Source organism: Ostrinia nubilalis, chromosome 24 (genome assembly GCF_963855985.1).
Source record: "Ostrinia nubilalis chromosome 24, ilOstNubi1.1, whole genome shotgun sequence".
Classification (NCBI taxonomy): domain Eukaryota; kingdom Metazoa; phylum Arthropoda; class Insecta; order Lepidoptera; family Crambidae; genus Ostrinia; species Ostrinia nubilalis.
In genome coordinates, this window is record NC_087111.1 from 6592351 (window position 1) to 6618289 (window position 25939).

At 38.3% G+C, this 25939-nt stretch overlaps 1 protein-coding gene across 1 annotated transcript in view; it reads right to left on the reverse strand.

Moving 5' to 3' along the window:
- Positions 1–425: 425 nt before the first annotated feature.
- LOC135083749 (soluble guanylate cyclase 88E) overlaps positions 426–25939 on the reverse strand; it is a 179317-nt gene continuing 153803 nt past the window's right edge. Inside the window, exons 3-16 of the mRNA XM_063978489.1 lie at positions 22744–23025; positions 21537–21742; positions 20337–20460; positions 18447–18588; positions 12607–12733; positions 10811–11015; positions 7342–7488; positions 6921–7053; positions 6318–6545; positions 5746–6171; positions 5575–5659; positions 4994–5075; positions 4185–4305; positions 426–3409 (exon numbers count right to left, since the gene is read on the reverse strand). Coding sequence (XP_063834559.1) covers positions 3117–3409; positions 4185–4305; positions 4994–5075; positions 5575–5659; positions 5746–6171; positions 6318–6545; positions 6921–7053; positions 7342–7488; positions 10811–11015; positions 12607–12733; positions 18447–18588; positions 20337–20460; positions 21537–21742; positions 22744–23025 — 2601 coding nt within the window. The 3' untranslated portion in view covers positions 426–3116. The remainder of the gene's footprint in view (positions 3410–4184; positions 4306–4993; positions 5076–5574; positions 5660–5745; positions 6172–6317; positions 6546–6920; positions 7054–7341; positions 7489–10810; positions 11016–12606; positions 12734–18446; positions 18589–20336; positions 20461–21536; positions 21743–22743; positions 23026–25939) is intronic.

Consider the following 25939-nt stretch of genomic DNA (forward strand, 5'->3'; position numbering starts at 1 on the left):
AAACTTTCAAGAACTAAATTTTTTATATATTTTTTTTGCGCTCATCACTGAGGACGTTTTTGATGTAAACCCACATTAAGCCCTCAGAACTGGTAACACGTCACATGTTGATAATCAAGACATTGTTAGTATGTAGCTAAAATGTTTAGCTCTCGTTACAAAATAGTTGGTGATACTTTCGTTGGTTTAGAAGTATTTATGCGAAATGAAACTTATGTAATACAGTTTGTTGCATTTTTATTTCCACAAAAGTGAGATTCACAACTTTGGCATTGAAACAGCTTGATAAGATCCTATACATCGTGAAGAACATCACATTAAGTGTATATTTAATATTTTAATACAAATGATATTGCCCGCAATAACGAACCCTAATACATTTACAATAGAGGTCAACGATGAATGATTCGAGAAGTATATATATATATATATATATATATATATTAATTAGTGTAAAAGAAAATTAAGTACACATAATAATATAATCTCAAAACGACTAGATAAAATATATCTTAATTGACTCACAACACTGAACTATCTAGATGCAGTTTATTTATATCACATTGTGTTATAATAATGCATTAAATGAAGTCCCTTTTCACGAAAGAAATCGATAAATTTTGCATGATTTTTGTAACGGAAAAAATCTACAATTAATGCAAATACCAGTGCTACAAGGCGGTTAATATTCGATACCTTTCGTGAAAAAAAAAATGAGATTCAAACGTTCAAACTGGTTCAAACCGTGTTCAAACTGATTCGAACTGTGCACACGAGCGCCCCTAGTGGAAAATATTACTACTAGCTACGTACCATCGGCAACAGTATTAACTATCCATTGCCTGTCATGTCGTCTCGTTCTATCGCAAAGAATCACCATTTGATGAGAGCGAGAGCAAAAACGGAAATAGATAGTTAACAGTGTGGCCGTGTGTACAAAAGAGGAGCTTTATTATTATACAAAAATAAAATCAATATAGGTAGTAACATTATGAATAGAAAATTCGAATAATAATTATCAACATTATGAACATAACTCATTTTAAGTTCATCAGTCTAGTCGTAGGGGCGCTGTTAACCTTGCTATGCTTATTTACTAATCTCATCAAAATATTGTAAACATGATATGAGTTTCATAAAATGTGTTATACATTTATTTTGGAAACCAAAAATCTGTCGTAAGAGTTTTTCGGCTATAGCTTTAGAACTGGCCTGAAAAAATCTCTCTTTGACAACTTGCAAAATAATATAAAAATGCTTTGAAACATAAACTGGTATAAGCAACTTATGAAGGCGTAGAAAGTCGCAGGCATATCAAACTTTACGCTTTAGTTCTAAAATATCACCTATTGCAACGTTCATAAGATGCAATGTAGTTTAGCTTGATACGCCGTCGTCCGTCCATACTGACTATGACATACAAAACATACATTATTCACATTATATTTTAATCTCTTTGGACCTATTCAATTAAAACAATAATAGTAAAAATAGTAACTAACTAATTAATAATAATACTCTTACAGGCTTAATACCTTTATTTACTACAATAACTGGAGTGCGTAAAAAAATAAGTTTAACAGCACAAAAATAATTTATTTAGCTAAAAGTTTAAAAAGTGCAAAATAATATCCCTGCATTATTATTGCATTTTATGCATGCAAGTATGTATTTTAATTTTTAGTGCTAATATACATTGAAGATACAAAATACAATGTACAGCTAACTGTCACTAGGTGGCAGTAGTAAAAAATATACATTAAAATATCGTTTGTTCTGTGCACGATATTATTTTTCAATGTGATACATTTTAATTTCTAATGACGTTATTCACGACTAAAACTATTGTAGGTACTTTGTATTTAAATAATTTAATTTAACCCAACAAATACATTGAAGTGTAATAATTAATAATAAGTTTGATAATAATTGGGTATAACTTAACACCATTCCAATATTTTCAAGGCACAAACCCTATAAAAAATAATTTAATGTAAAATTATTGTTTACGTAGCTATTTATGTATAATTGCTTTTAATAAAATAGCTATGTAGTTGTTTTTTGATGGACTTATTTGCGTAATATTCCTCGACACCAAGAATCATCATCATCATCATTTCAGCTACAGGACGTCCACTGTTGAACATAGGCCTCCCCCAATGATTTCCACGATGGCCGGTTAGTAGCGGCCTGCATCCAGAGCCTTACTGCTACCTTTATGAGGTCGTCGGTCCACCTTGTGGGTACGTGGCCTCCACTCCAAGAATCACAAACTCAAAATAAAAATAATCACATTCGTGAATAACGTCTAAAGTGAAGAAACATTAAAATATTTTACAATATTCTATTTTAATAGAATCCACTGTCACACAGCGTCAATATTTCCATATTTTAATTATTTTTATTATAATCCCCTTCCTTTCTATTGTCAATGCGTAAAGCTCTGCTTTTTATAACTTTTCTAACATTTGGAATATTCTTTGGGATGTTATGCATCTGAGATCTATTGTTATTAATTATTTTTAACAATAAATAAACCTCTAATTACATTGTAAAATACTATAAAAGTAGATAATCTGAACAGCTATATTTAGTGATTAAGTACATTATAAGTAGAAGACTAGAAGATTTTTTATGAATTCTGTTCCCTCACAACAGTTAAAGGTTGCTATGTAAGAATGTACGATATAATACGATAACTTTTCAAACTATTTAGATATTTCTCGTAAATATTTATGTACTTAATATCTTTAGAATTGAGTACTCATCAAATGTAGTATATTCTGAATAAATCTTTATTTACGTATAACTTTTTTTCTCAATATTTTTTTCTAAAACTTGGCATTAATTGTCTACACAATTACAGTACATTTTTGCTGCAAAATCGCACTTATTTCAATCAAATAAGATGCGACAGGTTTAGCTCGATGTGCTGTGTTCCCTAAAAAAATAAAAAAACTATATTATCTTTTGGGGTTTGATCTTATCACAATAAAAAGAAACCACAGGTTTCATGGAAATTGAATTTTTTCTTACAAAGTCCTACTTGCCAGTTTTTCGTACCTATCTCAGTGAACACCTATTCTAATTACATTATGAACATTCAAATTGAAACCTTAAATTAACCGACAGCTGGAGTTATTTTTATGTCTCACGTGGGGATTTCCGAACGCACCACAGCACTGGTGGTGGTTGACATTCTTGGTGTGGTGGTGGCCGTGTGGTAGACTTTGTTGACACTTGTCTTTGACTTCTTTTGTCTTCTGGCACTTCTGGTGGCCGGGTGCTATTCTGGCTTTGAAGCGGCCTACTCTGCCAGGCTTCGAGTGGTTCGCTTCGATGGTGTCGGATATGGTGCAAATGTGGGGCTGGTTGTCCATGTGAGCGTCTTGGTATTCGGCGTCTGTTTCTGTAACGAGATAGAAGTAGTTAGGTAATGATAATGCAAAACCTATAGCCTGTGATGAGTGTGCATGTTGCGTACGAATTTATCCACAAGTTAAAACACCGTTCCTTAGGCCCGATTCGACCAAAATTGTATTTATTTATTTTATTGGGCTATCAACATGAGATACAGTATTATACACAATAAAAAAATAAACAATTAAGCCAAAGGTCTCTAGCTAACTGCTTTATCCGAGAATAACTCCTGGTATAACTGGCACATTGACAGTTTCAGTATGGCTAGTTAGTTAAAACTGACGATTTATTCTGAGACTAATATTTACCCTTGTTTGGTCGGATCCACCCTTAGTAATCATTTAAATTCACGCATACTGGCTAAAAAAAACTCTTTCCTTATTCACACAGTTGACAAGCACAGTATTAAATATTTTTGATTTTAAAATATTTTTTTTAATAAGTAGGTACCTGGGTATCTCTCGTTCTTAAGACACTTATGAGCAAAACATGAGGTATGTATAGTACTAGTACCATGTAGTACCTACTTATGTAGAGGTTTACAACTTCTAATGCTTCAACCACACCAACGCGTGCAGATCGCCATCGCTGGCGCGATCAAAGGCTAATGACAAGTCGCGCGACCCATGACAGTCCGCGCGACCTGTCTTGACCTTATGATCGCGCCGGCGATGGCAATCTGCACGCGTTGGTGTGGTTGAAGCTTCAGGGGGACAGCTGCCCTCCTCAGCCTATCCTCGGTACGCCCACAATTGTTAACGTACCCTGCAGTTCCTCCCTGCTCTGGCTAGGGCTCGTGGAGGTGGTATCCAGCCGCAGCGTGGAGCAAGAGTCGCCGACCACTGCCGGAGGCGCTGAGTGCGACGGAGACATACGAGCTAGACACTGGAAAACAAAACATAGGTCATCATTCTTGCCAAAGGAAATACTGCTGGACAAAGGACTCTCTCAAGGATTTCCATAACGACCGGTCTTTTGCTGTCCGCATCCAGGTTCATCGACTATTACATCATGAGCAACACGCTTAAGCTGAGTTGCACCATCTAACTTTAACAGTAACTATAACGATAACCGGTGTTTTTGTATGGAGTTTGACAGATTTTTGACGTTTGTTAAAGTCAAAGTGAGATGGTGCAACCTAGCCTTAGTATGCTGGGTTGAAGTGATGCAACATAATCCACAATCGTCTCTACTACCAGTTCTGTTTAGAGTAGATTAACAACAGTAGATATAATGGCGCATCCACACATGCCGCCGGCTTATGCCGCCGGGTTTGCCGCCGGCTTTTAGTTTGCCTTGCCAGTAAAAGATGCACGGCCTGGCCACGGCCGCCGGGTTGGCCGCCGGCCGTGCCATCCGGCATATGTGGATGCGCCATAACAATCCAATATTGTGTCTTGTTTGTGGACAGTGAATGGATCAATCTTTATAGATTGCCTTTTGTCGAATTTTATCATCGTCAACAGCGACTTTCTTTGGGATACCACACCTACATCGAAGACTACTCGTATAAGTCTGGAAATAACACTAATACAGTTATAACAACTTTCTTTCAAGGTTCTAAATAACTTACAGCCTTTTCCACGAAGCTGTCCTGTTCCCTCTCCTTGGTCGCCGGCGCCGTGCCCACTCTGCAAGGGGATGTTGCACTGTAACTTGAAATATTACCGCACCTATTACATCTCTATGGACAGAAACGGCACTTTTACCCTAAAAGGCCTTATTCCTTGTAGTAACATCATCACTCTATCAGCCAATGTTCAAGCATATAAAATTAGTGATATCCAGCTCGAGAGATGGAATTTGTTTCTATTTAGGTACATATTACTACATATTACATACAAAATATACAGATTATTACAGAGTACAGCGTCAATGTCAAATAGTTCGTGACACCCAAAGTAGCCATTAAGTTCGCAACACGTCTTTGTTACAATTTAAATAAGGTTGTTTTGACAACTTTATGGCTACTTTGTGTTTTACGAAATATTTGACGCTGACTGTACCTATAGAGTAAAACAGAATAAGAATGCTGTTGAAACATTGTTCAACAAATAAAATAAAAATACACAATTTAATGAAGGCATAAATATCATTGTAAAAGTCATGTCACTTCCACAAAAAAAGAGCTAAATTTATGGCATTTCAAATTACCAGAAAGAGGAATCCAGGCTGTCTTTGACCGGTTCCACAGATTCCGCATCTGTCCACACTACTCCATAGCTCGTCGATCTGGAATCTGAAATTAATCATCCGACTGATGACTATATTAGAATTATTTAGAATACACTTTGAACCCATAAAATTATCTTCTTTCATAGGTACCTCGATCCTTCTCTGTCCTATTTGGTGAATTCGCTATACTTCTCCGCGCTACGTCCTGGAAAGTGACAGGGGAATACATCCGTCTCTCTTCCACTGGTGACGTCACTGTTGGCGCAGGAGTGTTGGCTCTCTGCACTTGCGGACTCTTCAGAGATGACTGATTTGATGGTTGTACTGCTATGACATTCGGAGTGTTATTTCCCAAGGAGTTTGGTCCTGAGCTGATTGCATTGGGAAGGTGAGTGAAATTTCCAGAATTTAGTTCTTTTATGTTCATTTGTTGGGCAGAATGTTCTGCTATGCTGTCCCTAACGTCAGCTGCTCTTTCCCATTCCAATTCTGTTCCAGGCTGTAGTTGAGGCGATATCATTTTGGTGAGGCACGGCCTTGATTCCCTGCCTTCCAGCCAGTATGTTTTCATTGCCCCTGAAAAGTATTATTATGAAAATAATGTTTCAAAACTTTTTTGAAGTTCTGACGCAAATAATAGTGATTTAAATTAAGAGACAAATACTAAAGCATTGTATGCAAGAAATGAAGGTATAATACTTTTTTGAACTACCCACCCTTACCTTTCCCCTTAACCTGTATCTCTCCTCTCTCATGCACCATGTAGGATGGTGAGAGCAGTTCCCTCGTGGTCTGTGATATGTGGATCCTCATAGCTTCCGACGTTGATTCCATCCTCGAAGCTGTGTTTACTGAATCTCCGAAGAGGCAGTAGCGAGGCATCTTTAGGCCGACTATACCAGCCACTACTGCACCTGAGTGAACGCCGACTCTTATGGAGAGATGAGAACCTGAAAAAATAAATTACTTAATGTCTCTAAATTACTTAGTGTCTAGTGATTGAGAATTAGAAAGAGTTGATTTTTCGCTCTATAATCCTGGGGACAATCATCAAAATATTACACACTTAAAATATTGAGTTTTAGGTAAGGGGGATATTACAGGCTTGCCTCAACCTGATTCTTTAAAGGGCACCTGACCTGAACCTATAGAGGACACAAATCTGTCGATCTTATTAAGAAATAACAGCCGTCTGCTATTCAGTTCATAAAGTATTTACTGTTACTTCAGTTGTTACATAGCCACACGACATCAGATCAAGAACCAGAAAGATCAGTGGCGGTGGTTCCAATTTAAAGGAATTTTACAATAAATTTTCGCTATACCTGTGCTGGGGTCTTTAAGATCAGTGATCGCGTCGACCATGTCAAGTGCCATGTCGCAGACTTTCTCAGCATGATTGTCCTCTTTTTCTGGTGCCCCTGATACCACCATGTATGCGTCTCCTATTGTTTCCACCTATGGAATTAGTTTTGGTGTAAGGATTTTGTTACCGATAAAGATTTTATCGAGTTATTTATACTAATTAATATTGTCAATTTCTGTAATTAAAAATTAATGAATGAATGATAAAATGAATAAATGAGGCAGTTTGGTGTCAGATTTTTTACAATCATCGTATTACAAAATTAAAAATACCCCATGAGTCTATTTTATTGCTTAATTTAACTTTGAAAATGTGATATAGTCTGATCTTAGTGCATAAAAGACGGATATTTATAAAAATGGTCCTTCGAGCCGGATTACCTTGTACACCCTGTTCCTCTCAGTGAGCGTGTCGAAGATGGAGTACATGGCATTCAGCATGGAGACCACTTCCATTGGCGTGATGCGGGAACAGATCTCCGTGAAGGTGACCACGTCGGAGAACAGGATCGAAACGCTGTCGAACATCTGCGGTTGTACACGAAATACTACTTATTCGGGGTTTATTTTGCTTAATTAAGTTCTATGAACAAGTTAATTTAGTTACTTAGAGTTTGTTCCTGCAAAGTTGATCTACCTAATAACTAACTATTGTAGAGAAACAGCGATTTGGAGAGCTTGTACAGAATCCATAGGTAAGTACAGTCAGCGTAGTTCTTTACACCCAAAAAGTTCGCAACACGTCTTTATTTATAAAGCATTATTAGTAATTAGTATAAACAAATAATCCCATTAAACCCTCGTGGTAAGCTAAATTATGATTGTGTTACGAGTGGGTTTCGAACCCGCGTTCCTCGGATCACTATTCAGCCAGTCCGACCCCTTCACCGTTCGGCTATCGTGGTTTCTGTTTTTACACCATTGGGCAACTTTTTGACCACTTTGGGTGTCTTGAACAATTTGACGCTGACAAACGGCAGCATATTGTACCTATTTTATGCAGTTATAATGTAAGGTAGTAGATCAAATAGCATAAATTAATAATTCAGTAACACAACTTTTAAATCAAAAACTAACATTTTAGGTGTGCCGACGAAGCGAAATTACCACTACGCTACTATTATCATATGTATTCTGTGCCACTACTTACTAATTATGATTTTATATGCTGTTTACAATGTTCAGTATTTACCGTTATATTGCTTAAAGCTTTTGTAAGTGCTAATCCTCGCAATAAAACAGACGCTCGAACTACAACCGTGTATATGTTTCAAGTTTAATCCGCACTCTACAGGGTGCGTCACGGATATTTGTTTGTTTGGAAATTTGCGGGGCACTTAGCGGATTATTAACTTATAAGTAACGCAATATTGGGTTTTAGTTATGTATTAGATCCTTCTTCTTCTTTTCGTGTCGACAACAAACCTACACAGTGTCAGCCCAAAACTCCGCCACAAGAATGGCATTGTCAGTAGCACTCATCAAATCCTCCTGAGTGCAGTTGCTTGGGCACTCAGGGCACGACATCAGGTGCTTCATAGATTGGGGAACAAAACTGCACCTGCACTCCATGTTTAAGCCGTCCAAGAATCCCCACCTGACCAGATTGTCCTTACTACGGCCAACCTGCGTCCGAAGTCTATTTAAAGACTTCCAGGTAAGCCAGGGGAGCTCATGTCCAGGTGGAGGACTCTCAGACATAGGGACAAAAGGGCAGGGGAGATCAGCTCTCTCGCACCATAACCTGCATCTCTCTTTATCTTTTCTTCATTAAATCTTTTAATATTAGATTTCTATTAACTTCACCTTTTCAGCTTATTATAGAGATGGCACAATGTAATTCTACCACAAAATGGGATTATGCATCTTATTCTAAGAGTCCTTAGGCGATGTTTTTTTGTCAGAGATTTTTATATGAATCACAGAAACAAAAATTTAATTTAGCGATGTCTTTCTTGAAATAGAATGCTTAATTTAATGAAAACGGCGAGAAATGTAAAAGAAACATTCATTTTCAGTGTTTATTCAATAATCCTTATTAGGTTACGTTTTCAAATTCATTGCCTAGTAAAAAAGGATAGGTTCTTCCTTCTAGCTAATTTAATATAAATCAGCCAAGTTTGCTTGTACCTAGTATATGTGAAAGGAACAGAATACTTGGTATTGGGACGGTCCATACGCATTTTGGCGATTCTAGGTCGTTATACCTAAGTGTCATAAGCTAATAGTTATTACAGCTCGCTCTTATTTCAACAGCGCGCATTCATTTACTTACTAGTAAATTTTGTTCAAGTAGGAATTCTTGGATGACTCAAACTTGGAGTGCAAGTATGGTTTTGTTCCCCAGTCGACCAAGCACATCGTCATGCCCTGCGTGCAAAAACAACTGCACGCAGGAAGACTTAATGAAGGCTACTGACAACGCCACTCTTGTAGCGGAGTTTTAGGCTGCTGACAGTATGTTTGTTGTCGACACGACAAGAAGACGATTTACTTACAAACAAATACATGATAAACCTTACCAAAATCTTCGTAAACCCGTCGAAAGCCTTTGCACTAAGTTAACCAATAAATAATTACAGATAACTTATCCAATGACACGTCAAATATTTGCACATCGATTTTCTCGTAGCGATACCCTAAGTTAACAGGAGGGATCAAATTCCATCCGGCTTCGATCAAAGACTGATCAACACGGTCCTAGGTAAATACTGAAATTGAATAAAGATCTGTATCTGTGGGTAAACCCTAGACCTTTCCTTTTCCTTTTTTCGAATCCGCAAATCTGTAAACATTCACAATTTCAGATCTCTTTCGTTATTTACTTCAAAAAAGGTTAAGGAAGTTCTTTTCTATAAATAGACGTTTACATTTAATAAAAGTAGTAAGAAATTCTAATGGGATTCGGCAATTGGGCATACCTATTTTGTACAAATCTCTTTTTGTGAAAAATGGTAGGTAGACACGGCCACACTGTTAACTATCCATTTCCGTTTTTGCTCTCGCTCTAATCAAATGGTGATTCTTTGCGATAGAACGAGATGACATGACTGGCAATGGGCAGTTTTGCCGATAGTACATATTTTTTGGTGGAAATACATAACATTTAAAGAAAACAACTGCTTAAAAGAGACTTCCTAAGAAAAGACGCAGTCTGGTAAAATTGTGTAAAGTATTTTCTTTGCCAAATAAAGTGGTATATTTGTTGTCGCACGTTAAGATCCTCTGGAACAGTGACTTCTAATAAGTAAATGTCATGATTCAGTTAAATTAAGATTAAGAATTAGTTCATTTGCTCACAAAATATTCAAATGATACAAGTATGCAAAAGTCTACGTATGCCAAAAAGGTCCCCGACTCAGCAATGGCATTAGTCGTGACAATTTATGCTACGACGCTGATTTTCAGCAGGCACCTTTAGGACACTTGGAATAAACAAAACGCCACGATTAGTCCACGTCATGTCAACGATGAAGGTTCGAACTTCGAACCCCGCCGCCGCTGGACACTCGACTATTGTGGCGATGGCGAATCCACTCACAATTCAGAAAACAAGCATCAATCAATATTTAGCTTATCACGAGGGGTGTATTGTAATTTATTCAATTTAAAAAAAAATTATTAGTAATTTGTATTGCACAAATTACTAATAGTCCCGTTAGCCCCTCGTGGTACACTAAATATGCTTGGTTACGAGTGGGTTCACCACAGTTAAATAGTCTAGCGGCAGTGGGATTCGAAGCCGCGTTCCCCGGATCACGAATCAGCCAGTGCGACCCCTTCACCGTTATCTGGTGTTATATCGTGGCTTTAATTTTTAATTAAAATAAATAACCAGCCAAATTCTCACCTCGCACGTGTCAATAGGGTTCTCCCCATTCCTCAGCCGATCAGCCACTTGCTTCGGTATCATCTGGTAGAGCAATTCGTCGGTCCTCTTCATCTCCTCGTCCAGTTTCCTCATGGACTCCTCTAGCTTCTTGCTCTTCTGCTGTTCCTGGTCGAGGGCCAGCTTCAGCTCGACTGACTGCTGGGTGCCGGCCAGCATTAAGTCTCTGAAAAAAGATTTTGAGTTTTGATAACTCTTTTATAATGCGAACAGCTAGGGACTGGAATTCGCTGCCTGCTGCTGTTTTTCCTGAACACTATAATGTGGCCCTTTTCAAGGCGAGAGTGAATAGTAAGTGTACAGGGCAAATAGGCACCATTCTAGCATCTCACTTAACGCCAGGTACGATTGCGGACATTGCGGTCAAATATCTGCCTAGTCTTACATAAAAAAAATTGAGAAATTGTTTGGATTGAATTGGCACTTCTTCTCAGCACTTGCCAAGAGACAGGTAAAAAGTCTCCATAAGAGCAAAACTTAGGATTTCTTGATTATTTCTGATATTTCAAAAATAGCTCAACAAAAAAACAAAAACAAAGATTTATTTGTGTTACATTATCGACGATGTTAATAATACTGACGCGACGACTGAAGACAAAATACGGCCTTCATAATTAATCAATTCAGAAACGTCTTCAACCGAGAGGGATAATATTCAATTACATTTTAGGAGTCAATCATTCATCTGTGCCCAGTTTATTCAGTGTAGGATATTGAAAATTTAAATCAACAAGATTATCTAGAAATAATATCATTTCGTGAGAAGGGAATGTCAGCGCCTTATGCCGGATGTTATCGTATAGGTCCAGCCCTTAACTCAATCAGTGCTGGTATGGGAGCGGCACTGAAGGGGTGACATTGACAATTATGTGACAGAGCATATGAATTCATAGGCGCTTCTTCTCAGCACTTGCCAAATGTTGGTCTCGAAGCGCTGGTAGGGTAAAAAGATTATGAGACATGTAGAGGCTCCTTAACAGCAAAATATTTGACGATTTGTAAGAACTATTTAATAGTCTATTTTATAGTTTAACCGCCTCTGTGGTCTAGTGGTTAGACCACCTGCTTCAGACGCAGAGGTCTAGGGTTCGATTCCCAGTGGGGGCAGATTTTTCTGTTTGGTTTGGTTGGTGGTAGGGCTTGTTCTAAGTCCGCCTGGCTAGCTACCACCATCTTACCTAAGTCTGTCGCCATAACAACAATGTTAACAGCATTGTTGTGTCCCGGCAGTTAGAGGTAAGATAGCCAGTTACTCCGTGGTTGAGGATTCCGGGTGAAGCTCGCTTCCATCTTCGGCCTGATCGTCACTTACCATCAGGTGAGATACAGGCCAAGAGATTCCTCGTTGTGGATAAAAAAAAAAGTCTACACAAATAAAGAAATTTTGACGTTGACTTGACTTTTGAATCTGAAGTCATATGGGTCTGAAGGAAATCTGAAGTCTCGCTGATATTTTATTTATATTAGTGCTACTGAAATGCACTTGCAACTGCTGCTAGCTGTTTACTCCATCTCGCTGATATTTGACGTTACAAAAACACCCTGACCTGCCGCATAAAAAGTTAAAATAAAAAGCGCTAGACCTATAGGATGCACGCACGGTATGACAAAAGTGTATCGACGAAAAGTATTGGCTTATCTATCGTGCAAAGTCGATAAAATGTATTTATCGAAGCGAGCATCCTAGGCCCACCCAATACTGTCTTATAAAGTTCCTGTAACCACACCATAGATAGGAGAAGTTTAAAAGTTCTTACCTGCTAAAGTCATGCATAGACAAGTCGTTGATGTAAAGGCCGGTGGACACGAGCGCGGACAAGTCCGGCATGACTGGCGTGCCAAGGTACATCATCATCCGCCAGTTGTCCATGTAGATCATTTGACCTGTGAAACGAACCGCTTTGAAAGTTGTCACAATGCTTTATCTAGGACGTGTGCAAAGGGCCTACTATTAGGACGTAGATAAAAAGATCATTTGTAATTCGATATGGTGTAGGTAACCCCTATTCAACGCTGTGCGTTCGATTTGCTGCGTCACATAAGCAAGCATTGGAATGGAATGTAATTTGCATTCTATACTTGGCACAGATATACCGTAACCGAAACGCGAATATCCGAATATTCGAAATTAAAATAATCCGTAACCGTAACCGAAACCGGTATAATATTATTCCAATATCCGTAACCGTATCCATAACCGAAACTACATAATTATCCATAACATCCCTAGCTTGTTGCGCCTTAGGCCCAGCCACCTCTAGTATCCGTGTGACATGCTAATTTTGGGACAACCTGTATAAAACTGACGATAACAAACAGTACCTAATAATTCTTGAAACTAATATCAGTCAGCGTTCACATTACTCTCAAAAATGTACTCTGAAATGAAATGAATGAAATATGAATGGATTCCCAGGTTTTTCTAGAAATAATTTTGAGAAAATAACTGGCAAATGGGACGCCATTTGTATCCATTCTTGGTGAGAAATTCGCGAGTCTCGAGATTTACGAGAAAATAACTATTACTGTGGTTCACTATGTTGGAGTAATGACCATTATTTTTAGCTTGGTGAGTGCTTCTTAACAGATGCGAAGCTTTGCTTGTGTAAGTAATAGTTCAGAATCAGCTTTCTTTATGACTACATGGCTAGGGTTGGATAGAATAGAATGGCATTAAGTTGGCCAACTTGGACCGTTGCTGAAATCTATGATTAAACGAACTTTCGAAGAAACAATATTTCACGCTATGAAAAACTGAAAATTTCTTATGTACTTTCTTGTAAATCATTGACCGCCTTATAATTTCTCGTCAAATAAATCTCAAGTTCAATGTACCTACAAACTCGGAGTTACATAGCAAAGAATTTACTGTACCCTGAGCACGAATAAATATCGTTCTCGTTATGGCATGGTAATCATTTATGAAAACTAGAACCGCCTCTACGATCGTTAAAGAAATACGGTTGCTATACGACTTCGAGAGTTATTCGTGCTCGAGGTACTGAATCGGAATTACACTGAGTCATGGGAAGTTCCATAAAGAACCCTTGAGCGATGGTATCTAACTTTTACGTGTGTAGGAAGTCTGATATCGTTTAAGATTGGCAAAATGGCGACCTTTTAAACATCTGTAAGGTGAGAAAGTTTCTATCGACACCTTTCAAGATGTCACGAAACTTCAGCCATGAATACATTAAAAGGGATCAATGGGAACGTATTGAAAATATTCAACTTAACATAACTCAAGTGATTTAATTTACAAAAGTTGCGAATTGTGGTCTGTATTGGGACATAGCTCTACCAGAGGTGGAATATGGTAAATCGTAGTAAAAGTAATCTGAAAAAAAAAGTGCCACATCTAAATAAAAAAAAAAAAACACAATTTTGTTTTAATCTCTGGCGGAAACTTGTACAGTTGATCAAGCGCCATTATGTGAAGTATTCCATTTGACTTTGGAAAACTAAATTAAACAAGGTGAATATTATAATACTTTCATTTGCCAAATCGTGTAGCCAAACAAAATACGCGCTTCAACGTGAAGTATTCGTTTTCTCATAGCATATTTGACTTTGGAAAATAAAAATAATAAGGTGAACACAAAATACTTTTATTTGCCAAAATACGTGCGTATTACAAGTGCTATTTACACTAAGCTAAGATTCAAAATCGTGTGCAATGCCTTTGCTGAAATCCAACTGTGGTTTGACCAACGTTTTTGGCCTTTGTGGGCAACACGTGAATCTCTTTCTGTCTCGTACGTTTAGAAAGAGAGAGCATTGAAATTTAAAATATTGGGCTACCTTTGAGGTGTAAATTAATAACGTCAGGCAACCTTCGGCCGTCATAAGCGTAACGCTCCTTTCTCCCCTGCCCTTCTGCAAAAATTCAGACGAATTCAATATTGTTGTAAAGAAAATCAGTACGGCTTAGTTACAAAAATGGAAATTATTTCCTGTTGATTTTTTTCAAATTGAGTTTACCTGTTATTCATGTGATTTTTGTAGTACATTGTTGTGTATGTAATAAGTAACGTTATGTTTCTTTTGCTTTGCCTGGGCTTTTTATAATTATTAACTTACCCAAAATATTATTGGCACCCAACGTGGTGTTCGAAGAAACCATCAAAATGTTGTTATACTTACATACTTATGAAAATGCCCGTTATTGCTTGAGCATCATTGATATCGTGACAAGAAAAATAAAACTAAATGCATTACATTCAATCTAGGTATGATTGGTTGGAATAGGTAGTTTTATATGTTGAGCCAATGTTATACTGATGGGCAAAGTAACCAGACTGACTGTATTTTAAAGAATAATATTTATAAACCCCAAGTTCATGTCTTAAGCCTTATGGAAGTGTGGAGTGTTTTATTGGCTTCGTCTGTCTGTGCTCAGTAGATAAGGGACCAGTCTAGCACCAATCCTAAGATGGGTTCCTTTGACCTTTAGAGCTGCAAGTTGCTCGATTTGTAGAAAAGGAAATGGAAGTGGTACAAAATAATTTTATAAACCTCTAACATTTAGGGGAGACCGAGGAAAGTTGTATGAGGAGAGTAGTTGTGACATTGTTAATTTTTTAAACCCATTAACATCAGCGAGCTTGCAATAGCGCGTATTTGTTAGCTCGCAATTTGAACTAAAAAACGCGCACTGTTATGAAACTAGATAGTATTTATAAAAACGTAAGGTAACTGACTCACTTATCACGAATCTCAGAAACTATAAGAGATAGGAGTTTCAAATTATGCTCTTTGTTGTCTCGTCCTCGATAATGAAAGATATTTAGTGTAGTCCCGGCTTACATCCTCTGGCGTTCGTTCGTTTGACTATTAATTTTGCATGGGGGTTACTTTTAGAACGTAGGTGCTCACTAAGAACGGATTTTACGAAACTCAACCTCTAAGGGAGTAAAACGGGATCCACGCGTAAGAAGTCGCGGGCGGCCACTAGTAGTTAAACGCACCTAAGTTCCAAAAATCGACAATGTCACAACTCCCCTTGATCTCTCCATGCTTTTATTTTTCATTAAAGTTGCCTATATAAGTTCATTTAGACACTATCAGGGAGAGATTTGTGTTTTTTACCCGACTGCGCCAGAAGGATATTTATCTCAGTACCTAATGTTAGCAGAAAGAAACTATAAGTTCTTATCGAAGTTGTCTAATTCACCCTGTCTGGTCTTAAAGTCCTATATTTGCTGTCTAGGCAAGATACTGGCAATCCTGAGACGACTGAGTTCCTTGACCTTTGGAGCTGCAATCCGCTTAGTGTAGAGTTACCATGTAAAGATATTAAAAGTCCCACAATAATTGTGAGAATGATCCGTTAAGATTTTATGATAAAGATGAACTACACTGAAACTGAAATGACCTTTTTTTGACTCTAACACGGGGGGCCACCGTCAATAGCGGATCGCTGGTTCCGACTTTTGCCACGGTGGAAACTATGTAGTTGAACGAAGATGGTGGCGCCCTTCTGTCAATGTCGTCGGTGGGACATTTCAGTGTAGTTCATCTCTAATCCTGAATCTTGACTTAAAACCTGAGCTTAAATCAAAGATTGCAATCTTTAAAGGATAAAGATACAATTTGGGGACCTTGGGAATTCTTTGGTTGGAATGGGGGTCCATAATTATCGCGACCTGGATTTAAAATTTTTATGAATGAAAATATGTCATACAACATAGAGACAGTCCACGAGTGAGATGAAAACGTTTGGGGATCTCTTATTTAGATAGTCTTTCTGAAACGAACTAATTACTTAAGTCCCAACGAAGCCTACACCAAAGTTAAACTCTATTAAACATCCTAAGTAGTTGTTAAAGGTGTTATTTTGCAACTTTTTTTTTGTTTGTTGTGCTCTTTACTGAAGAAATCAGAACGAAGTCTAATGTCCGTTTTCTTCATCAATCCCTAATTTTTAAGTGACCCATATGAATACAAAATTCCTGTTATGTGTTACCATAGGGGTCACTTTAAAATTAGGGATTGATGGTAAAAACTGGCATTTAACTAATGTTAATTCGAAATGATTTTCAGATTTGTGTACCTATTAAAACTTAAGTTATTCTACCCAACTAGAAATATTTCGAAATGAAATAACTACAAACAAATATTCCATCTTTTGTTATTGCAAAAAAGAAATGCAAATTCCGTTTATACGACCCATGTGGGTGGGTGGATAACACAAGGAATGGCGGAATAAATTCAATTATGCCTTTTGACTGACATGGGTTCCCGACTGCCTACATTTTTGTAGTTCCACAAAGATAACCATTTCAGGAAATGTGCTCTGGCTTATTCTGACACCCGTTGTGATAGGAAATGTAATTAACCAAAGTAAAGGAACTGTAAGAATAAAGGAGTTTTTCTTTTATTTGCAGATAGGTATCACAAAAGTATGGGAAGATAAGTTCTTTGTAAGATGAAAGAGTGTCGTCAGTGTCAGTGATCTAGTTCTGTGTTGTTTCCTAAAAACATTAAATATTTGTGCAGTATTTACGAGTAAAATTTATATGGTTAATGTATAATAATGTCTAGAATGAATCAAAAGAATATCTAGAATTTTAAGTACATTGTATTAAGTATTTAAATATAGACAATGTATAGGAAAAAATGTAGGAAAATATTGTGTTCAAAGGTTCATTACTGTTATAATTTCCATATTAGATTTTTTTCCATAAAATAAATCACAAAGGACAGTGCCAATCCATGTATGAAAGTTGGGCCAAGTGCTGCCCAGAATGAAACCATAGTGCATTTTGTTCCTCAGGCCAATACTAATTTGTAAAGCGAAGCGCACTGAATTCTATCCCTGGAGTTAAGAGAAAAAAAGAGTTTTGTTTTGAATATTTACATACAAAATATCATCGATGTATACGTACTACGCATAAGATTTCGCGATTGTGGCATTAAATAACACTCGCTATTTTGAACTTAACCATACTGCACCTGTACACCTTACTTTGTACGACTTCGACATTCTTTATAAGCGATCAAGCGCTGTTGCAGTAGTTTGGTTACTTGACAAAAAATAATTATTTCCAAAATGGAGCAAGAAGTTTTAGCTTACAATAACTTCAATAATCGATTGTAATGTAATACACCAATAAATTGATTTTTTGCAAGTATAGAAAACTAAAACTTCTTGCTTCATTTTGGAAATAAATAATTTCTTTCAACTTACCAAACAATTAAAACAGCGCTAGATCGTTTATAAAGAATGTCTAAATCGCACTAAAGTAACGTGTACGGATGCATTATGGTTAAGTTCAATATAGCAAGTGTTATTTAATACCACAGTCGCGAAATCTTATGCGTAGTACGTATACATCGATGATATTTCGTATGTAAATAATTCAAAACAAAACTCTTTTTTTCTCTTAACTCCAGGGATAGATTTCAGTGCGCTTCGGTTTACACATTAGTATAGGCCTGAGGAAGAAAATTCACTATGGGTTGATTCTGGGCAACACTTGGTCCAGACCCTGGCACTATCCTTTCTAACTTTAAGATCTTATTGTCTTTAGTCTCAATCTAAGATCAAGTAGGTAAGTACAGAAGGTGCACACAGAAAATAGGAGCAGTTTTATACCTTTCAGCCGCAGGTTCTTCTCAGTAGTGCCGTCGGACTCGTCCGATAAACGCAGCAGCTCATTGCGCTTGTCAGTCGCTTTCTCGTGGATAACAGCTTCTACTGTCACCAGCTCGAAGATGTTGTTAGTGCGGTTCAATATCTGTACAAAATATATTTTTTAATTTATACTTTTTTTATGTAAAACATTAGCCGTATTTTTACCCGACTGGGCCAAGAGGAGGGTTATTTATTACTAGCTTTCCGCCCGCGGCTTCGCCCGCGTGGAATTTTGTCTGTCACAGAAAAACTTTATCGCCCGCGTCCCTGTTTCAAAAATCGGGATGAAAACTATCCTATGTCCTTTCCCGGGACTCAAACTATCTCTACGCCAAATTTCATCAAAATCGGTTCAGTGGTTTAGGCGTGAAAGAGAGACAGACAGACAGAGTTACTTTCGCATTTATAATCTATATATATAAAAATGAAACCCGTTTTCCGTTGTCACGACATAACATGAAAACGGCTTGACCGATTTGGCTGATTTTTTTTTTGTAGTTTTCTAGTACAAGGTTTTTACGGAAAAAAATATAAAGAAAATCTCTACGCTAAGGCGGTACGAAGTTCGCCGGGTCAGCTAGTATTAATATAGATTCTAAATTACTGCCCGCATTCAGGAGCTTCCCGTGATTTTTTTTCCAGAGAAAAGCCGGGAAATTCCGTGTGAAGCCGGGGCGGGCCGCTAGTTACTATTAAAAGTTATACGCGCTTTGAAAACTTTAGGAATACCCGAGGTTTTATAGCCAAAAGGGAGCTTAGAAAATGACAACCGAAATATCTTTAAAGCACTCGAATAATAAACTCGTGGCGTAAATTACCTAATAATGGGATTGTTAGGATAATTTAATCTGAACTGAGCTGAGAAGTTTCGATGTTTAATTTATTTTACAAACTGTAAACTTTTTCTGCAGATAATCTGTGAACTACGACGTTCTTTTGTCGATTTTAAATTGCATAAGCCGATTGTCACGTGTTTTCAATTGTGTCAGATTAGCTGGGGGACTTTGCAGTCCGCTGGTGTGTGGATGAAAGTGGCGTGGCACGTGGCTCAGTTATTCTGATAGAATCATAGAATATTAGAGCGTAAAGTGGACAGAGGGGCCAGTCGATTGATCTGGAGTTCATTATTACTTACCTAATAGTAATTTTAATTAGGTTTTATACTTTACCCGTTAATATACCTAAACGATGACACAATGACCACACGAACATCCCGGACACTGTCCCGCAAAAAACTGACCCGTTCGGATTTGAAATTCGAATTTCAGTCCAGTTTTGTGAGATCCAGTAATGTAGGATTGCAGTGGGAAAGGGCCCGCCTTAACATGATTAAGGGTGTGTTGCACCACCTAATTTTGACAGTGACGATAACCGGTGTTTTTTGTATGGAGTTTGACAGATTTTTGACGTTTGTCACAGTTAAAGTAAGATAGTGCAACCCAGCCTAAGAGATAATTCTAGGGTCAGACGGTTTATCATACAAATTGAACATCACTAACATTGCCCCGGGTGGAATTCGACCCCGAAAACGCGGCTGGCGTTGTAGTGCTGAAGAGCTGAAGTCTACTAATAACTAATTTGTTACTACTACACTCATGGCCACTAGGTGGACCGACGATCTGGTGAAGGTCGCGGGAGGTACCTGGATGCAAGCGGCGCAGGACCAGTCTTTGTGGAAATCCTTGGGGGAGGCCTTTGTCCAGCAGTGGACGTCTTTCGGCTGAAACGAACGAACGAATGAACACTCATGGCCATATGGCCGTTTATTTTTCAGATTTTTATCGTCTCTTGGAAAGGAATATTGTGTTTGAGGAGGTAAAAGGGTAAAACATTTAGATTGGATATACTCACAGTCTGAAACTTGAAAGCTATAAGCGGTCTGACGAGGTCGAACCAGTTGGTGATCTTCTTGCCTACCAGGTCCGGGAGTATCACCATGAGCGAGTTGCCGATGGAACGCACCACCATGTCCGACCTGAAAGTGGGCACTTGTTAGTTATTTTAAACCTTGAAAAACATTATGAGAGATTGAACGAATCAGCTAAGAATTTATACTTTGGAATTTTAGGTAAAAAAACGTTTTGTTTCAAAAGACGAAAATTCTACTTACGAGTGTTATCTTTAAGCCTACCATCTGAGTTTAAACTAACCCTAGTGGTTAGGACCTATCATTTGTCGTTGTTACAGACCAAATCTTGGTCTTTGAATGAACCTTTCATTTCATTACTTACCTACACGTATATTTCAACAACTAAGTAGGTACTTCTGTATGCGTAAGTCGTTAAAAATAATTGATTTGAGTCAACAAGCAACCCGATGGACTTATTTGATAATGATAGCTCGGCCCTCGACTTAATTCGCTGGTCAAATTAATTTGTTGTGTTGATCAACTCATTAGAGCCTAATTTTATTGGTATTGGATTGGAACATATTTACATTGAGTATCAACGTGCAATTTCAACTTTCAATCTTTAATTTTAGCTTAAAATATAGGTAAGTCATCACTAAAAAAAATCTTGTCGAATTTTAGGATTAAAAGTTCAAACTCAGTGCTAACCCGAGGCAGTTCTTCTTACTTACTTTGAAATTAGTTTCTCTGATTATTTGTTCCCCGTCCACAACTAAACTATTGTAGGCCTATTATTTGAAAATAAATACTTTGACTTTGACTTTGAAATGTTTGTGGGAGCCTAGTCGCCCACATTTTAGATCTAATAAGGCTCGTTTAATGACAATGCGATTAAATTTCAATAATACATTCAAGCTTGTGATTGGAGGAATTTCAATATTCGGATCAATCAAGGTTTCGAGTACTCTCCAGTTTGAATTGAGTTTTGAACGTTTCAAAATACTGCAAAGGCACAGATCGAATAAGAGATACTCACCCGATCACACACCTTGATAGGCAGGATTGGTCACCTGAAAGTATGGTCCTTCCAGAATCTACGCGAGAATATCTATGTGAGAGTAAAGTCGTGGCTGTCAAAGGTCAGCTGGAAGCTGGAAAGTAGCCAGTAGTAAGAAGTACTCTAGTTAGTAAGAGGTACTCACCCAAACACAATGCAAAAGGGAAATATCTCGAACAGCACCGAAGCACTGATGGGTAGATGCTTCTCCTCCCTTGTCATGGCCAATGAAGCGAGGGTAAAGGCTCGATTATCAAACGTCAGCTGGAAGGTCACGTGGACTGTGTCGAAGAGAAGTTCTTCACGGAGAAGCTCTATCCTCATCTCCTTGTGGTAGAAGTGACGCGCCACCTATGAAACATATTGGAAAACTTAATAGGGAATTAGCGATTAACGCCCGTATTCACAAACATTACTAATATGAAGTCTCAAAGTGCGTGGACGCACAGGGTGACACACAAACCAATCACACGCTCGTATTCACAAACGATGCTTACTTAAGTGATGCAGCAAATCGAACGCACAGCGTTGAATAGAACTCTGTGATTGGTTCATGTGTCACCCTGTGCGTCCACGCGCCCTGTGAGACCTCATAGTAATGTTTGTGAATACGGGCGACAGAGCTCTATTCAACGCTGTGCGTTCGATTTGCTGCTTCACTTAAGCAATCATCGTTTGCGAATACGGGCGTCAGGGACTAGTTGCTTGATAATAAAATAATTTTGTTCACAATTGGATTTAGTTTCTCGTATTGACTCGGCTGATTTATTGCCTAAATATGCCCAGAATCAGACCAATTACCTACCTACTACGAGATTATATCTTAAATAACAGATAAGATCTAAGATCTAAGCCCTAAGGTATAATTTATATTTTGCCACTTTAATAACATGCCTCCTACCTGTGTTATTTTCTAATAATAAGTTAAATATTACTCTTTTTCGGTTTTTTGTTTACTGTTGCGGAAAGTTGACATTTTAATATGAAGCGAGAAAAATACGTTATTACTGGAATACATTATGTCTATTCCATTGAGGTATAATGTACCTACATTAGTTCAATGGTCTCATCATGGCCTAATAATTAAATACACAAATCGCAAATTCTTTCTACTTAGGTACTTGTTTCTCATTGCATTTAAAATAAACTTATATTATTATACTTATTTATCTGGCAGGCCTCCTACTAGTTAGACCGACGATCTGGTGAAGGTCGCGGGAAGAGCCTGGATGCGAGCAGCGCAGGATCAGTCATTATGGAAATCCTTGGGGAAGGCCTTTGTCCAGCAGTGGACGTTATTTGGCTGAAACGAACGAACTTATTTAACTAATAAGAAGTTCAAATGTACCTACCTCTCTAATCTGCCCCATTGCATAGTACACAAAGCCCCTCCTCTTCGACCTATAATGCAGCGTAAGCCCTTGTCTTGTCTCATTCTCGCAAATAAAGCTGGGTGCCCTCATTCGAGGGTAGCTGAACTTCAAATACTCGTGGAGGTTATCCAGGCCGTTGAGGAAGTCTCTCATGTGCCGGCCTAGCACAGAGAGAACTCTGTCGTATCCATACTGGGAGACGAATCCGACGAAGTATACTCCCATTTGGTCCATGAATTCGCGCTCTGATATGCCTAGGACCTGGGGACAAAGAGGTAATGTTAAAGTATAATTTTCCTTGATAGATAGCACTTGTACACCACATAAAACAAGAAAAAAAAGAAATACACAAAAGATCTCTTCCGTCAGACAAAAGAGGAGGGTTATTTGAAAATCGTTCATTAGGTTAGTACCTAGTGGCACATTTTTATTGTTTTAATTTTAGTTTGATTTGTTTGATATTTATGTTTCTTTGGATAGTTTAATTATACTAATATCTATACTTCTATACTAATATCTATATCTCTGTCTGTCTGTGTTGCTTTCACGCCTAAAGCACTGAACCGATTTTGATGAAATTTGGCATAAAGATAGTTTGAGTCCCGGGAAAGGACATAGGATAATTTTTATCCCGGTTTAGTGCCGGTTGGTGGGCACCATAAAACATCTTGTATCAGTGACTTCTGTAGAGATTCTACGAAAATATAACTCGCACTAAGTTTGATAACGAAGTTTATTTATAAGCTTAGACACAGATACATTTTTACTTGCACAATTATTTATAATTGGCGGGCGAGTTTTATAGTACGAAGTGTCATCTAGCGGCAGCCTCACCAGACGGTTTTTATGGTAGGTAAGCGAAAGCAGTGTTGCCAACCACACGATGACATTTCGCTACACCACCCCCCCACGGAGTAAAAAGGAGAATAAAATTATGAGTATTTAGGTAGGTACATCTAAATTACAATTATGTTTAACAATAATGTAAAGGAGTAGTGTTCATACAAATAAAATAAGTGTACTTAAAAAAAAACAAAATGTTAACCTACTTACACATCACAACTCGTGAGAAAAAAGAAAACCAAAGGAAACACAACACATTTAAACTATGTTACATACATTTGAAAATAAGATATCCTTTGTTTTTATGAATTTGAATTTACTACAAAATTATAATAAAAGCTTATTTACAAATCTAAAATAGTCTTAAATCTAACCTTTCGACCAGATCGAGTGGTTATGGGTTGCTGGGGCAATGTATCTACAGGGCTAGGAGGTTGCATAGATACTGAAGGTTTATTAGGGATAGGGGTGGTGGGTTTAGGAAGGCTAGAGTTAAAATCGGATGCAATATACGCAGGCTTAGTACGATCGATGCTAACTTCTTGTTCTTTGCCAGATACGTCAATGGTAATGGTTTTGTTATTCCGTTTTAATACCTTAAAGGGTCCAGTGTATGGCGGTTGAAGAGATCGACGTACTGTGTCATCCCGTAGAAAAATATGAGTAGATTTTTCTAAATCTTTGAAAACAAAAGTCCTTGGATTTGAGTGTCGAGTCGCGGGAGTGGGACGTATTGCTGCCATGATTGACCGCAGACTAGCGATAAACTCCTCTGAGGTTTCCTTAGGTGAGCAGTCGGAAATCAAGAGTTCTCCAGGAAGACGCAATGGTTCTCCATACACAAGCTCAGCTGAGGAACATTCTAAATCTTCCTTGAGAGCCGAACGTATCCCTAATAGAACCAAAGGCAGGGCACGATACCAAGATTCTTGGTGGCACATAAGAGCTGCTTTTAACTGTCGATGAAGTCGTTCCACCATACCATTCGCTTGGGGATGATAGCTGGTGGTTCTTATGCGTTTAGTGGCAGTTATAGACATCAGTTTGCTGAAAAGCGCCGATTCGAACTGCCGGCCTTGGTCTGTGGTGATGGTTTCCGGTACGCCAAATCGAGCAATCCACCCGTGGATGAGCCGTTCAGACACTTCTTCAGCAGTGATACCGACCATTGGAAAAGCCTCAGGCCAACGTGAAAATCTATCTATTGCTGTGAGGCAGTAAGAATATCCATTAGAAACTGGCATAGGCCCTATAATATCAATATGGATGTGTCGAAACCTTGCCGTTGGCGTGGAAAACGATTCCAGGGGAGAGAAAACATGGCGGGTAACTTTGCATTTTTGACATGCCAGGCATTCTCTTGACCATTGCCGACAGTCTTTGTTCATCCCAGGCCATACGTAACGTTCCGAAACCAGCCGTGCGGTAGCAGAAGTACCCGGATGACTGAGGTTGTGGAGGTGGTTAAAAGTTGCTCGACGAAATGAAGATGTCAGGAAAGGTCGGGGTTTGCCAGTAGACATGTCACAATAAATTTTAGTGTTGGTTCCTGGAACTGCTACTTTAGATAATTTCAGGCTCGTTCCACTTTGAAGTAAATTAGCTAGCTCAGCATCGGATTCTTGGGATTTTTCTAAAGATTCAAAATCCTGCCCTAGAGCAATGGCGTCAACACGGGATAAAGCATCCGCTACCACATTATCCTGACCCTTGACATATTGAATATCAGTAGTAAACTGAGCTATAAAAGATAACTGGTTTAATTGTGGAGGCGGAAGTTTTTCTCGGCGTTGAGTGAAGGCAAAGAGCAAAGGTTTGTGATCCGTATACACTGTTGCATGCTGGACTTCTAGAATATGTCGAAAATGTTGTACACTTTCGTATACCGCTAGGAGCTCTCTATAGTAAGCTGGTAATGCAGCCTGTTTGGGCGTCAGTTTTTTGCTGAAGAAAGCTAAAGGTTGCCATTCTCCATTGACCTTTTGTTGAAGACAGGCACCAACGTGGGAGCTTGAAGCATCTGTAAAAAGGCCCAATGATGCCTCTTGATGGGGGTGGGCTAAAAGAGCGACAGAAGACAAACTTTTTTTACACGCTTCAAAATGTTGTAACAATTCCGATGACCATATAAATGGCTTCGCACCTTTTCCACCAATAGCTGTCAGCGCATCAATAAGGGGTGCTTGATGCTGGGCTGCGTTAGGCAAAAATCTTCGATAAAAATTAATCATCCCTAGAAACCGTCGCAGGCCTTGCACCGTCTTTGGAGGTGGAAAATCAACGAGGTCCTTGATACGGTTCTCTGGGGGAAGAGTACCCTCTGCATTTATTG